The sequence below is a fragment of the Erythrolamprus reginae genome, chromosome 7, assembly GCF_031021105.1.
Source record: "Erythrolamprus reginae isolate rEryReg1 chromosome 7, rEryReg1.hap1, whole genome shotgun sequence".
Lineage (NCBI taxonomy): Eukaryota > Metazoa > Chordata > Lepidosauria > Squamata > Dipsadidae > Erythrolamprus > Erythrolamprus reginae.
In genome coordinates this window covers 84802874-84816165 of record NC_091956.1, presented here as the reverse complement: position 1 = coordinate 84816165, position 13292 = coordinate 84802874, and the positions used below count along the sequence as shown (strand labels likewise).

General features: G+C 42.9%; 1 protein-coding gene across 3 annotated transcripts in view; it reads right to left on the bottom strand.

Annotated features, from left to right (window-relative positions):
- Window positions 1-13292, bottom strand: part of FAM13A (family with sequence similarity 13 member A) — a 127552-nt gene that overhangs the window by 104993 nt on the left and 9267 nt on the right. For all 3 annotated transcript variants that reach the window (XM_070758049.1, XM_070758048.1, XM_070758047.1), the window contains exons 4-5: window positions 9870-10050; window positions 2529-2682 (exon numbers count right to left, since the gene is read on the bottom strand). In XM_070758049.1, coding sequence (XP_070614150.1) covers window positions 2529-2682; window positions 9870-10050 — 335 coding nt within the window. The remainder of the gene's footprint in view (window positions 1-2528; window positions 2683-9869; window positions 10051-13292) is intronic.

Below are 13292 nucleotides of genomic sequence, written 5' to 3'. Positions count from 1 at the left end.
AGGGGTCCCTAAACTTGGTAACTTTAAGACTTGTGGACTTCAACAAGTCCACAAATTGAAGTCCACCAGTCTTAAAGTGGCCAGGTTTGAAGACCTCTGCCATAGACGGATAAAAATATCAAATCCAGTCTCAATATCTGTCCGACTGTGCCAGGAACCATGATAAATTGCATCAATATTTACCCATATTTTATTTTTTTGATAATCTGGCGTCACTAGTCTGTTTTAAACTTACATTCCGGGGTTAAGACAGAGCTAAAAACAAACAGGTTAAAAATGGAGAAGTGAAAGGAGAAAAGTAAAATGATTTTGGAGTATAAGAGCAGACCCAGGGATAATTTGCATAGGTTTGTTTGGGCAAAATATAATTGTTGGCTTTTGATGGGTGACTGAGAGTCATTTCTTCCTATTAGCGTTTAAGCAGAGTGGAGAATTGAATTGTTGATTCCAGAGGGCCAGGGACGCCACAGAGAAGGCTCTTCCCCTGGGTCCCACCAAACGACATTGTTTAGTCGACGGGACCCGGAGAAGGCCAACTCTGTAGGACCTTATTGGTCGCTGGGATTCGTGCAGCAGAAGACGGTCCCGGAGGTATTCTGGCCTGATGCCATGTAGGGCTTTATAGATCATTACCAAACACTTTGAATTGTGACTGGAAACTGATCGGCAACCAGTGCAGACTGCGGAGTGTTCCCGAGACGTGGGCGAATCTGGGAAGCCCCACGATGGCTCTCGCGGCCGCATTCTGCACGATATGAAGTTTCCGAACACTCTTCAAAGGTAGCCCCATGTAGAGAGCGTTGCAGTAGTCGAATCTCGAGGTGATGAGGGCATGAGTGACTGTGAGCAATGACTCCCGGTCCAGATAGGGCCGCAACTGGTGCACCAGGCGGACCTGGGCAAACGCCCCCCTCGCCACAGCTGAAAGATGGTTCTCTAATGTGAGCTGTGGATCAATTTCCGGTCACTCTCCCTCACCACGCCACGTGAAAGCAACAACAGAGAAGTGAGCGATGTACAATTTTGATCAATGAAAAAGTGCAAAAAAACTAAGAGCCCCCAAGCCTGAATTGCTTCGCAGGGTCAGAGTTGACACCATGTTACTCTTGCACTTACTAAACTGACTGGTTTATAGTAAATCACAGTGGGGCAGAGGTGAAATTCAACAGTTTCTGGAGAACCGAGGAAATTTTGAGTAGTTCCCAAGAGTAGGGAGGGGATGCAGTATTCTTTATTTATTTATTTATTTATTTATTGGATTTGTATGCCGCCCCTCTCCGCAGATTTGGGGCGGCTAACAACAATGATAAAAAACAACATGTAACAATCCAATTTAATAAAACAACTAAAAACCCTTATTATAAAAACCAAACATACACACAAACATACCATACATAACTTGTAATGGCCTAGGGGAAGGAATATCTTAACTCTCCCATGCCTGGCGACAAAGGTGGGTCTTGAGTAATTTGCGAAAGACAAGGAGGGTGGGGCCGTTCTAATCTCTGGGGGGAGTTGGTTCCAGAGGGCCGGGGCCGCCACAGAGAAGGCTCTTCCCCTGGGGCCTGCCAAACGACATTGCTTGGTCGACGGGACCCGGAGAAGGCCAACTCTGTGGGACCTTATCGGCCGCTGGGATTCGTGCGGTAGAAGGCGGTTCCGGATGTATTCTGGCCCAATGCCATGTAGGGCTTCAAAGGTCATTACCAACACTTTGAATAGTGACCGGAAACCGATCGGCAGCCAGTGCAGGCCACGGAGTGTTGCAGAAACGTGGGTGAATCTAGGAAGCCCCACGATGGCTCTCGCGGCCGCATTCTGCACGATCTGAAGTTTCCGAACACTCTTCAAAGGTAGCCCCATGTAGAGAGCATTGCAGTAGTCGAATCTCGAGGTGATGAGGGCATGAGTGACTGTGAGCAATGACTCCCTGTCCAAATAGGGCCGCAACTGGTGCACCAGGCGAACCTGGGCAAACGCCCCCCTCGCCACAGCCGAAACATGGTTCTCTAATGTGAGCTGTGGATTGAGGACGCCCAAGTTGCGGACCCTCTCCAAGGGGGTCAGTGATTCTCCCCCCAGGGTAATGGATGGACAGATGGAATTGTCCTTGGGAGGCAAAACCCACAGCCACTCCGTCTTATCAGGGTTGAGTTTGAGTCTGTTGACACCCATCCAGACCCCAACAGCCTCCAGACACCGGCACATCACTTCCACCGCTTCACTGACTGGACATGGGATGGAGATGTACAACTGGGTATCATCAGCATATTGATCATGTTAACCCTGAGCTATAAACAGTTATAATCTTTTATCAATTATAATCTTCTGATTTTGTAGTATCCTTTCCCTGGAGTGGGGAGGAAATGGAGATTTTGCAGTATCCTTCCCCTGTCACGCCCAGCAAGCCCCGCCCACCAAACCATACCACGCTTACCAAGCCACGCCCACCAAGCCACACCCCACCCACCAAGCCCCGCCCGCAGAATTTGAAAGTTCAAGATGCCGTTCCACTTCCCAATACTCACCTTCACCAATATAATTCTGGGCGACTCCTTGCCTCCCCCTCCTTCCTTCTTGGGATGCTCCCATTCAAACAAGGGACTGTAGTTGTCCAGCATGTGGACCAGGATTTTGTTACAGATTTCCTGCTGTTTCATCCCTTCAAAGCCCGGTGGGACACTGCAAGGCAAATCAATCAATACATCAATACATAAAGCAGGAGGAGAGCGTCAAGCACAGCGCATTGTCTTTTCCAATGGCCTGAAATGAGACAGATAATAATGATAATGATAATAATGATAAATGATAATGATGATAAATGATAATGATAAATGATAATGATAAATGATAATGATAAATGATAATTGATAAATGATAATGATAAATGATAAATGATAATTGATAAATGATAATTGATAAATGATAAATGATAATGATAAATGATAATTGATAAATGATAATGATAAATGATAATGATAAATGATAATGATAAATGATAATTGATAAATGATAATGATAAATGATAATTGATAAATGATAATGATAAATGATAATGATAAATGATAATGATAAATGATAATGATAAATGATAAATGATAATGATAAATGATAATGATAAATGATAATGATAAATGATAAATGATAATGATAAATGATAATGATAAATGATAATGATAATGATAAATGCTAATGATAAATGCTAATGATAATGATAAATGATAATGATAAATGATAATGATAAATGATAATGATAAATGATAATGATAAATGATAATGATAAATGATAAATGATAAATGATAAATGATAAATGATAAATGATAAATGATAATGATAAATGATAATGATAAATGATAATGATAATAATAATAATAATAATAATAATAATAATAATTTATTAGATTTGTATGCCGCCCCTCTCCCAAGTTTTGGGGCAGCTCACAAGGAGGCCAGTCCAAGGAGGGAGCCCATAATAAGAGGGATGGGTCCAAACCTGGTTTGTTCTTGGACTGGCTTTAAAAAAGGAGAGAGAATTGATTTATTATTTGATTGGACTTTTATGCTGCCCCTCTCCGAGGACTCAGGGCAGCTTACATCAGATAGAAATACAGAATACAGAAACAAATTCAAATTCAAAGTCCAATATTAAATAGTAATTTAAAAATCCAATTAGTACAGTGGTACCTCTACCTAAGAATGCCTCTACTTACGAATAGTGTTGGGCAAACCTGCTGAAGTTTGGGTTCGGCGGGTTTGAACGAACTTACCATTGGAGTTCGGTTACATTCACCGAACCCGAACCCGAACCCCAACACCTCTGGCCCGGCAGGAGGCGAAGCGCTGGAGGGGGTTGTGTCAGGCTCCATCAAGCGGGCAATGGCCCGGAGCCGCCGAAACGAGAGAGAACTAGGGGCAGGGATTTTTGGTGGCTCCCGGCCATCACCCGCTTGATGGAGCCTAAAACCATCCCATTTTTGCTGGTGCTGCAGTTAAATTGTCCTTCCTGCTGGTGGAAAATTTGGCTTGAAAAACCTCTGAGGTTGCCTGTTCTTTGTACCCGTCCCTTGGACGTTTTCTAGCCTATTAAGAGAAAAATGTTTTCGTTCCGCTTCCTGCTATTCACAAGTGCATAGCGACTGCTATTCCAAGTACACAAATCCAGTTTAAATCGAGCGAGTTGTGCTATTGAGCAAATAGACTTTGGTTGTTTAAAGCTGCTTTGAACAAAAACTGGGTTGCAAACTCCCCACCCCTCCTTTTAATCTCCCGTGTGTGTGTGTGTGATCCTTTCTCTTTTCTGCCTGAAAACCCTTGCGCAATGGGTGGCCTTCTCTTTGGCTAATGAAACCTTTGCATTACGGGCAAAAGTTTTGACTGGGCAAGACACTCTTTGCAACATTTCATCCAAGGGGCAAAGAAGGTTGGATAAGAAAAGGGTACTTTTCATATTTTGCCAGCTAGGTTCAGTGGTTCTCAACTTTTCTAATGTCACCATCCCTTAATACAGTTCCTTATGTTGTGGTGACTCCCAACCATAAGTCGAGCGCCAATGCCCCCAACAGAGCTTTAAGCTGATTGGCAGGAAGGTCAGAGGAACCCCCCTACTGTAAACACCTGATTGGTTGGAGGGTAAAAATATATTGTTGTTGTTGTTGTTGTTGTTGTTGTTGTTGTTATTATTATTATTATTATTATTATTATTATGTCAGTACAACACAGCAAATGAGATCACTATGCTGGAGTTCGTATTTCATCACCAGTTGGGTGCTTCATTATTATTATTATTGTTGTTGTTATTATTATTATTATTATTATTATTATTATTATTATTATTATTATTATTATTATGTCAATACAACACAGCAAACGAGATCACTATGCTGGATTTCGTATTTCATCACCAGTCGGGCACTTCCTAAGCACCTAAGACTGCGTGATGTAGTGGTGAATTATGTTTGCCGATCCCAGTAAAGTGGCCTTTTGCAATTGACAGGTGGAGATTTGGTCAATTCCGATGGTTTTCAAATGTCCGCTGAGATCCTTTGGCCCTGCGCCCAGCGTGCCAAGTACCACTGGGACCACTTTCACTGGCTTATGCCAGAGTCGTTGCAGCTCGATTTTTAGATCTTTGTATTTCACTAATTTCTCTAGCTGCTTCTCCTCAATTCTGCTGTCCCCTGGGATTGCGATGTCGATGATCCATGCTTTCTTTTTCTCCAAGATCAGGATGTCTGGTGTGTTATGCTTCAGAATTCGGTCAGTCTGAAGTCGGAAGTCCCACAGTAGTTTTGCTTGCTCATTTTCGACCACTTTTTTGGGCTTATGATCCCACCAGTTCTTTGCCACTGGTAAATGGTAGTTCCGGCACAAGTTCCAGTGGATCATCTGTGCCACAGCATCATGTCTATGCTTGTAGTCAGTCTGTGCGATCTTTTTGCAGCAGCTGAGTATGTGATCGATTGTTTCATCATCATCATCATCATCATCTAGATTTGTATGCCACCCCTCTCCGCAGACTCATGTTCCAAGGCGCCAGAATAGAAGGTTTAGTTCCTAACACCATAGGAAAATTGTCTTTTCTCATGGTGTTAGGCAATCCCCGGTGAAACGGTCATTCGACCCCCAAAGGGGTCCCGACCCCCAGGTAGAGGACCACTGCTTCAATTAAACTGTTTCCAATTACTCAGGAGCAACTTGCTAAAAAAATTAATAATAAATAGCTAGCATGAATATTACTGTACTTTACTGGTGCTGCCCTTATCTGTTTATTTTTAGCTCAATGCCTCATATAACTTTCCAAGAAATGATAGGCAGGAGCTTCTGAGTTTGAAGGCTCCGATCCTTGGCTGTATTTTGAAGCGAGAGAGGATATGTTCTTCCATGCTATCAAATAACACTAGAAGAAAATTACTCTGATAATCTCTGGCAGTAGTTACTTGAGCAATTTTACAGTGCGCCTTCAAAATGGCTAGCAATTCCCGTTAGCAATTACTACTTTCACATACTCGGGTGTCGAAAGAGTATGGGCGTGCGCTATCGTGCATGCGCAAGTGCCCACACCCATAATTCAATGCCTCGATTGAATTACACAGCTCCCCCCTCCCCTAGAGGCCCTCTGGAGGGTGGAAACGACCCATTTCCCAACTTCTGGTGGGCGCAAAAGGCTCGTGTTTTGCTCTCCCCAGGCTCCAAAGGCATTCCGTGACCAGGTTCTTAAGTGGAAAAGTTTGTAAGAAGAAGCAATTTTTCCCAAAGGAATCAATGTAAAACAAACAATGCATGCGATTGGGGAAACCACAGGGAGGGTGGAGGCCCTGTTTCCTCCCAGGACATTCCTAGAGAGGCCCCACAGAGGCTTTTCCCTCACTTTTGTGGTCCTATTTCATCCCAGGAGATTCCTAGAGAGGCCCCACAAAGGCTTCGCCCCACCTTTTCCTGCCCTTTTTCCACCCAGGAGATTCCTAGAGAGGCCCCACAGAGGCTTTCCCCTCACTTTTGTGGCCCTGTTTCCTCCCAGGACATTCCTAGAGAGGCCCCACAGAGGCTTCTCTGCACCTTTTCCGGCTCTGTTTCTTCCCAGGAGATTCCTAGAGAGGCCCCACAGAGGCTTCTCCCCACCTTTTCCGGCTCTGTTTCTTCCCAGGACATTCCTAGAGAGGCCCCACAGAGGCTTCTCCCCACCTTTTCCGGCCCTGTTTCTTCCCAGGACATTCCTAGAGAGGCTCCACGGAGGCTGTTCCCCCACTTTGCCGGCCCTATTTCTTCCCAGGAGATTCTTAGAGAGGCCCCAGAAAGGCTTCTCTTCACTTTTCCGGCCCTGTTTCCTCCTAGGAGATTCTTAGAGAGGCTCCACAGAGGCTTCTCCCCATCTTTTCTAGCCCTGTTTCTTCCCAGGACATTCCTAGAGAGGCCCCACGGAGGCTTCTCCCTGCCTTTTCTGGTTACAGTTTCAGAGGCTCGGGTGGAAGCCAAAAATACACATTGGATCTGAGTTAGGGCAACAGTTCATGTGCCAGCAGATATGGCTCTGTGTGCCACCTGTGCCATAGCTTTGCCATCACTGGTGTATTCATTAGAGAAGTTATGCGTATCAAGAAACAGGGCTCACACTAGTCTTAGGAGCTTGGGGATTAAAAGAAACAAGGAAAAAACATACAGTAGACCTCTATGCCAGATGGCAGTGGAGACATTTACACTAAGTCTAATCAAATTTGGTGCAACACACCTGCCAATCACTGAGTCACTCAATCTGACAAAACCAGATTACACCACACTGGCATTTCATTAGATTAGGAGACCTTGAAGAATCTGAATACATTATAATCTCTGGTTAGTCACGTCCAGTCGCAGACCACAGAGGGAATTCTTTTGTAGTTAAATATTGTCCGGGACTATCTAAAAAAAAAAATTGGGAGTAGGACTAAAGCCATTAAGCAGGATTAAGGGATTTGACAAAGCTCAAACAAGGGTGCAATTAAGTGCTTGAATTTACCCCTGGGCTGCTATTTTTTGCAACGGCAATTTTGCAACAGGTAAGAAGAATGAGTAATGAAAAAAAGTGACACATAAACACATAATTTTGCTGAGCCATTTGTCTAGATTTGAGCCACAAAAATGAGACGAAGGACAATTAACCGAGGAAATGTAACGCTGCCTTGTTTCAGATTTCATGCCAACATCCTCTCTTTGAGAACAACAACAACAACAACAACAACAACAATAATAATTTATTAGATTTGTATGATGCCCCTCTTTGAAGACTCAATAACAATATCCTTGTGTTGTGACCAGAACAATCTAGAACTGAACACACTCAAAACCGTAGAAATGGTGGTAGACTTTAGGAGAAACCCTTCCACCCTTCCACCTCTCACAATACTAGACAACACAGTATCAACAGTGGAGACCTTCAAATTTCTGGGTTCTATCGTATCTCAAGACCTGAAATGGTCACCTAACCTCAAAAACATCATCAAAAAAGCACAACAAAGAATGTTCTTTCTGTGCCAGCTCAGGAAGCTCAAACTGCCCAAGGAGCTGCTGATACAGTTCTACAGAGGAATCATTGAGTCTGTCATCTGCACCTCTATCACTGTCTGGTTTGGTGCTGCAACCCAACAGGACCGACACAGACTTCAGAGGAGAATCAGAACTGCAGAAAAAACAATTGCTGCCAACCTGCCTTCCATTGAGGACCTGTAGACTGCACGAGTCAAAAAGAGGGCGGAGAAAATATTGACTGACCCCTCACATCCTGGACACAAACTGTTTCAACTCCTACCCTCAAAACGTCACTACAGAGCACTGCACACCAAGACAACTAGACACAAGAGGAGTTTTTTCCCGAACGCCATCACTCTGCTAAACAAATAATTCCCTCAACACTGTCAGACTTTTTACTAAATCTGCACTTCTATTTCTACTAGTTTTTCTCATCATTCCTTTCACCCATTTCCTCCCACTTAGGACTGTATGATTGCAACTTGTTGCTTGTATCCTAAGATTTTTATTAATATTGATTGTTTCTTCATTGCTTATTTGACCCCTATGACAATCATTAAGTGTTGCACCACATGATTCTTGACAAATGTCTCTTTTTCTTTTATGTACGTTGAGAACATCTGCACCAAAGACAAATTCCTTGTGTGTCCAATCACACTTGGCCAATAAAATTCTATTCTATTCTATTGACTTATAACCTTTAACTTAGTGACCATCCCAGTTCTACATTGTCTAGCACTGATTTTATATATATATATATATGTATATATTTGTTTTCGTAGATTTTCACGGGTACAGGTCTTGGTATATTTGGGTTTCTTCCCGTGTAGGATTTGGAAATTTCTGGTGACGTTTTGACGAGGTCCCACTCGTCATCTTCAGGCTGGTGTTTCTGTCCTTGTTCTAAGGCGAACACTGCGAGACCTGAGCTGCATTCCTTCTGTAAATACTGGTGGCTGGGTGTGGTTTGATGGCTCAGCAATTGCCTGCTGTGTAGAAACTTCCTGGTGAGTCAGTGGGGTAACACCTGGGGTCGTTGATGTACCTGGGGTATGCTGATTAGTTAATGGTTGTAGATTAGGTGAGATATCCTGAGTAGTTGGAGCTTGCAGGCTACTTGATTGTTTTGCAATGTGTGTTCTAAGTCTGGTTTCAGTTTCTATGGCTGGGATACGTTTGAGGGCTGGTTTCCAGTTATCTGGTAGGCGGGAGGTATCATCCCGTTTGTTCATATTTTGGGGATGTTTTTCTATTTCGATGGCTTCCATGATTATTCTTTTGCTGTAGTGTTGTTTTGGAAATTAGTTTGGTACTTCCAAAACAGAACACTACAGCAAAAGAATAATCATGGAAGCCATCGAGATAGAAAAACATCCCCAAAATATGAACAAGCGGGATGATACCTCCCGCCTACCAGACAATGAAGCTTATAGAGATATAGTAGAGAAGATATATGATATATAGGAGAGACAATAGGACAGGGGACGGTAGGCACTCTAGTACACTTATGCACACCCCTTACTGACCTCTTAGGAATCTGGAGAGGTCAACCATGGATAGTCTAAGGGTAAAATGTTGGGTGTTAGGAGATGACACTACGGAGTCTGGTAATGAGTTCCACACTTCGATAACCCGATTACTAAAGTCGTATTTTTTACAGTCAAGTTTTGGAGCGGTTAATATTAAGCTTGAATCTGTTGTGTGCTCTTGTGTTGTTGTGGTTGAAGCTGAAGTAGTCTTTGACAGGCAAGACATGGCAGCGTATGATCTTTTGGGCAATTTTCCTGGGGTCCCTACACCAGGTCTGCCCTACAACTGGGGTTTCCCTCAGCTAGGGAAAGGAAATACGAATCGGGAAAGAGCTTACCAAAAGCAGTTCGGTCCAAAAACAGTAGCGAGGTTGGAAACCGTCATTTTGTTCTCCGAATGATGCTCGGCAACGCGTTTCAGGAAATGGCAAAGATACTTAAGGAGACGATAGTGAGTCTCGGGCATCTGTCTCAAAAGGTCTCTTAAATCGCTGGTCACCAGACCAAACTTTTGGCTGGCTGTAAAGAAGGAAAACAGGATATATTTATTCCGTGGTACATCTCACACAAAAGCAGCAAAAATGAACTGCACTCCTTCACAGAGAAGGAGAGAGAAAGTACAGTGCAGCCAGGCGGTAGGGAAAGCAGGTAGGATGCTTGGCTGCATAGTTAGAGGTATAACAAGCAGGAAGAGGGAGATTGTGATCCCCTTATATAGAGCGCTGGTGAGACCCCATTTGGAATAATACTGTGTCCAGTTCTGGAGACCTCACCTACAAAAAGATATTGACAAAATTGAACGGGTCCAAAGACGGGCTACAAGAATGGTGGAAGGTCTTAGGCATAAAACGTATCAGGAAAGACTTCATGAACTCAATCTGTATAGTCTGGAGGACAGAAGGAAAAGAGGGGACATGATCGAAACATTTAAATATGTTAAAGAGTTAAATAAGGTCCAGGAGGGAAGTGTTTTCAATAGGAAAGTGAACACAAGAACAAGGGGACACAATCTGAAGTTAGTTGGGGGAAAGATCAAAAGCAACGTTAGAAAATATTATTTTACTGAAAGAATAGAAGATCCTTGGAACAAACTTCCAAGAGACATGGTTGGTAAATCCACAGGAACTAAATTTAAACATGCCTGGGATAAACATAGATCCATTGTAAGATAAAATACAGGAAATAGTATAAGGGCAGACTAGATGGACCATGAGGTCTTTTTCTGCCGTCAGTCTTCTGTGTTTCTATGTTTCTATTTGCTTTTACATTGATTCCTATGGGAAAAATTGCTTCTACTTACAAACTTTTCTACTTAAGAACCTGGTCACGGAACGAATTATTCAATTCAATTCAATTTATTAGATTTGTAAGAATTAAGTTCTTAAGTAGAAGTACCACTGTAAACAGTTTGACTATAGCTACCTTGACTACAAAGTATTTTTTTATCTTGAAAGAGATTAGCATCTTACTGGTTTTCCACAAAATTATAACGGGTCTTTGTTAAAATCGAAAAACACAGAATCAGCTGCAGAATCAGCAGGAGTTTGTAGGAGGCAATTAGCTGTCCAAAGTATTTCCTAATCAGGCAGACAGCCAGAAAACCTGCTTCCTTATGAAAGAGATTGGATCCCGGGGGATCATAATTGAGTCTTTGTATTATTATTGAGATAAAATTCATTACTAGACAATTTATCGTCTTGGTGGAGGACGCTGGCCTGATGCACGCATTACAAAAAGGGTAGGATTTGAAAGCTTTAATGCCGGGGTCCCCAAACTTGGCCACTTTTAGATTTGTGGACTTCAACTGGGGATGGGGGAGGGCGTTTTATCCTTCCCCGGGTTCAGAGAAACCTCTGGAGCATGGGGGGGTGAAACACGACCCTATTGGGCCCACCAGAAGTTGGGAAACAGGCCGTTTCCAGCCTCCAGAGAGCAGGGGAAGCTGTTTTCGCCCTTCCCAGGCATTGAATTATCTATCTACCTATCTACCTACCTACCTACCTACCTATCTACCTCCCTACCTTTCTATCTATCTATCTATCTATCTATCTATCTATCTATCTATCTATCTATCTATCTATTTATCTATCTAACTACCTATCTACCTACCTTTCTATCTATCTATCTATCTATCTATCTATCTATCTATCTATCTATCTATCTACCTACCTACCTACCTTTCTATCTATCTATCTATCTATCTATCTATCTATCTATCTATCTATCTATCTATCTATCTACCTACCTACCTACCTACCTACCTACCTACCTACCTTTCTATCTATCTATCTATCTATCTATCTATCTATCTATCTATCTATCTATCTATTTTATTTTATTTATTAGATTTGTATGCTACCCCTCTCCAAAGACTCGGAGCAGCTCACAACAAGAAACAGTACAAATCCAATACATTAAAAAAATTAAAAACCCTTAATATATATAAAAAACCAATCATACATCTCACACAGACCATACATAAAGCGGAAACGGCCCAGGGGAATCAATTTTCCCCATGCCTGACAACAGAGGTGGGTTTTAAGCAGTTTGCGAAAGGCAAGGAGGGTGGGGGCAGTCCTAATCTCTGGGGGCAGTTGATTCCAGAGGGTCGGGGCTGCCACAGAGAAGGCTCTTCCCCTGGGTCCCGCCAGACGACATTGTTTTCTGGGTCCCGGAGAAGGCCAACTCTGTGGGACCTAATCGGTCGCTGGGATTCGTGTGGCAGAAGGCGGTCCTGGAAATATTCTGGAATTATGGGTGTGGGCACTCACACATGCGCGATAGCGCATGCCTACTCTCTTTTGGCACCCGAGGAAAAGAAGGTTTGCCATCACTGTTTTAGGATATTATTGTTTTATTATGTTACTGATTTTAGAAACATAGAAACATAGAAGACTGACGGCAGAAAAAGACCTCCTGGTCCATCTAGTCTGCCCTTATACTATTTCCTGTATTTTATTTTAGGATGGATGGATGTTTATCCCAGGCATGTTTCAATTCAGTTACTGTGGATTCACCAACCACTTCTGCTGGAAGTTCGTTCCACAATTTTATTGTGTATTCTTATTGTATTTTACTATTGTTGTATTTATGTCACTTGTTAGCCTCTCTGAGTCCATTTTGGAATGAGCGGAATGTAAATACAATAAACAAACAAACAGACAAAATTTGGTTTTCCCCAACTTGTGCATTTCTTCACTGTGACCTTTAAATCCATGCAGGAAAAGTCCTCTAACCCACTTCCTGAATTGCTGCTTTCTGTAAACACTACAGAGGCAAAGAGTTCCTTCAAGTGTTATTACTTGGGTAGTGCAATGCATAACCAGCTCTTGTTGAGTGATATGTGTTTATGGAAACAAAGCCTGTGTCCAGTTAGACCCTGATTTTATCAAAAAACATACCTGGGAAGAAGGGACAAACAGGACTCAAAGTTGAAACACGAGAAAGCCCAGAATAGCATTTAAAGAGGGTGATTATTATTATTTTTTAGCTGCAAGGTTGTTCTGGATTCTGAGAGAGCAGCCTTTTGCAGCTTCGATGTAAAGTGTTTGATATTTTGCAAATGAAACTGGACAGACACTTGTCTGAAATGGCTTAGGACAGGGGTGGGGGGTCAAACTGGATTTCTTCGAGGGCCAGATCAGCATTGTAGTTTCCTCTGTGGGGCAGCTGGGGGGTGGGGGTGGCAGGGAGAGGAGAGACGGGACGGACGTCTCCTGTAGCACCGTGCCAGCCAAAATGGGTCACAAGGGTGCTGTGCG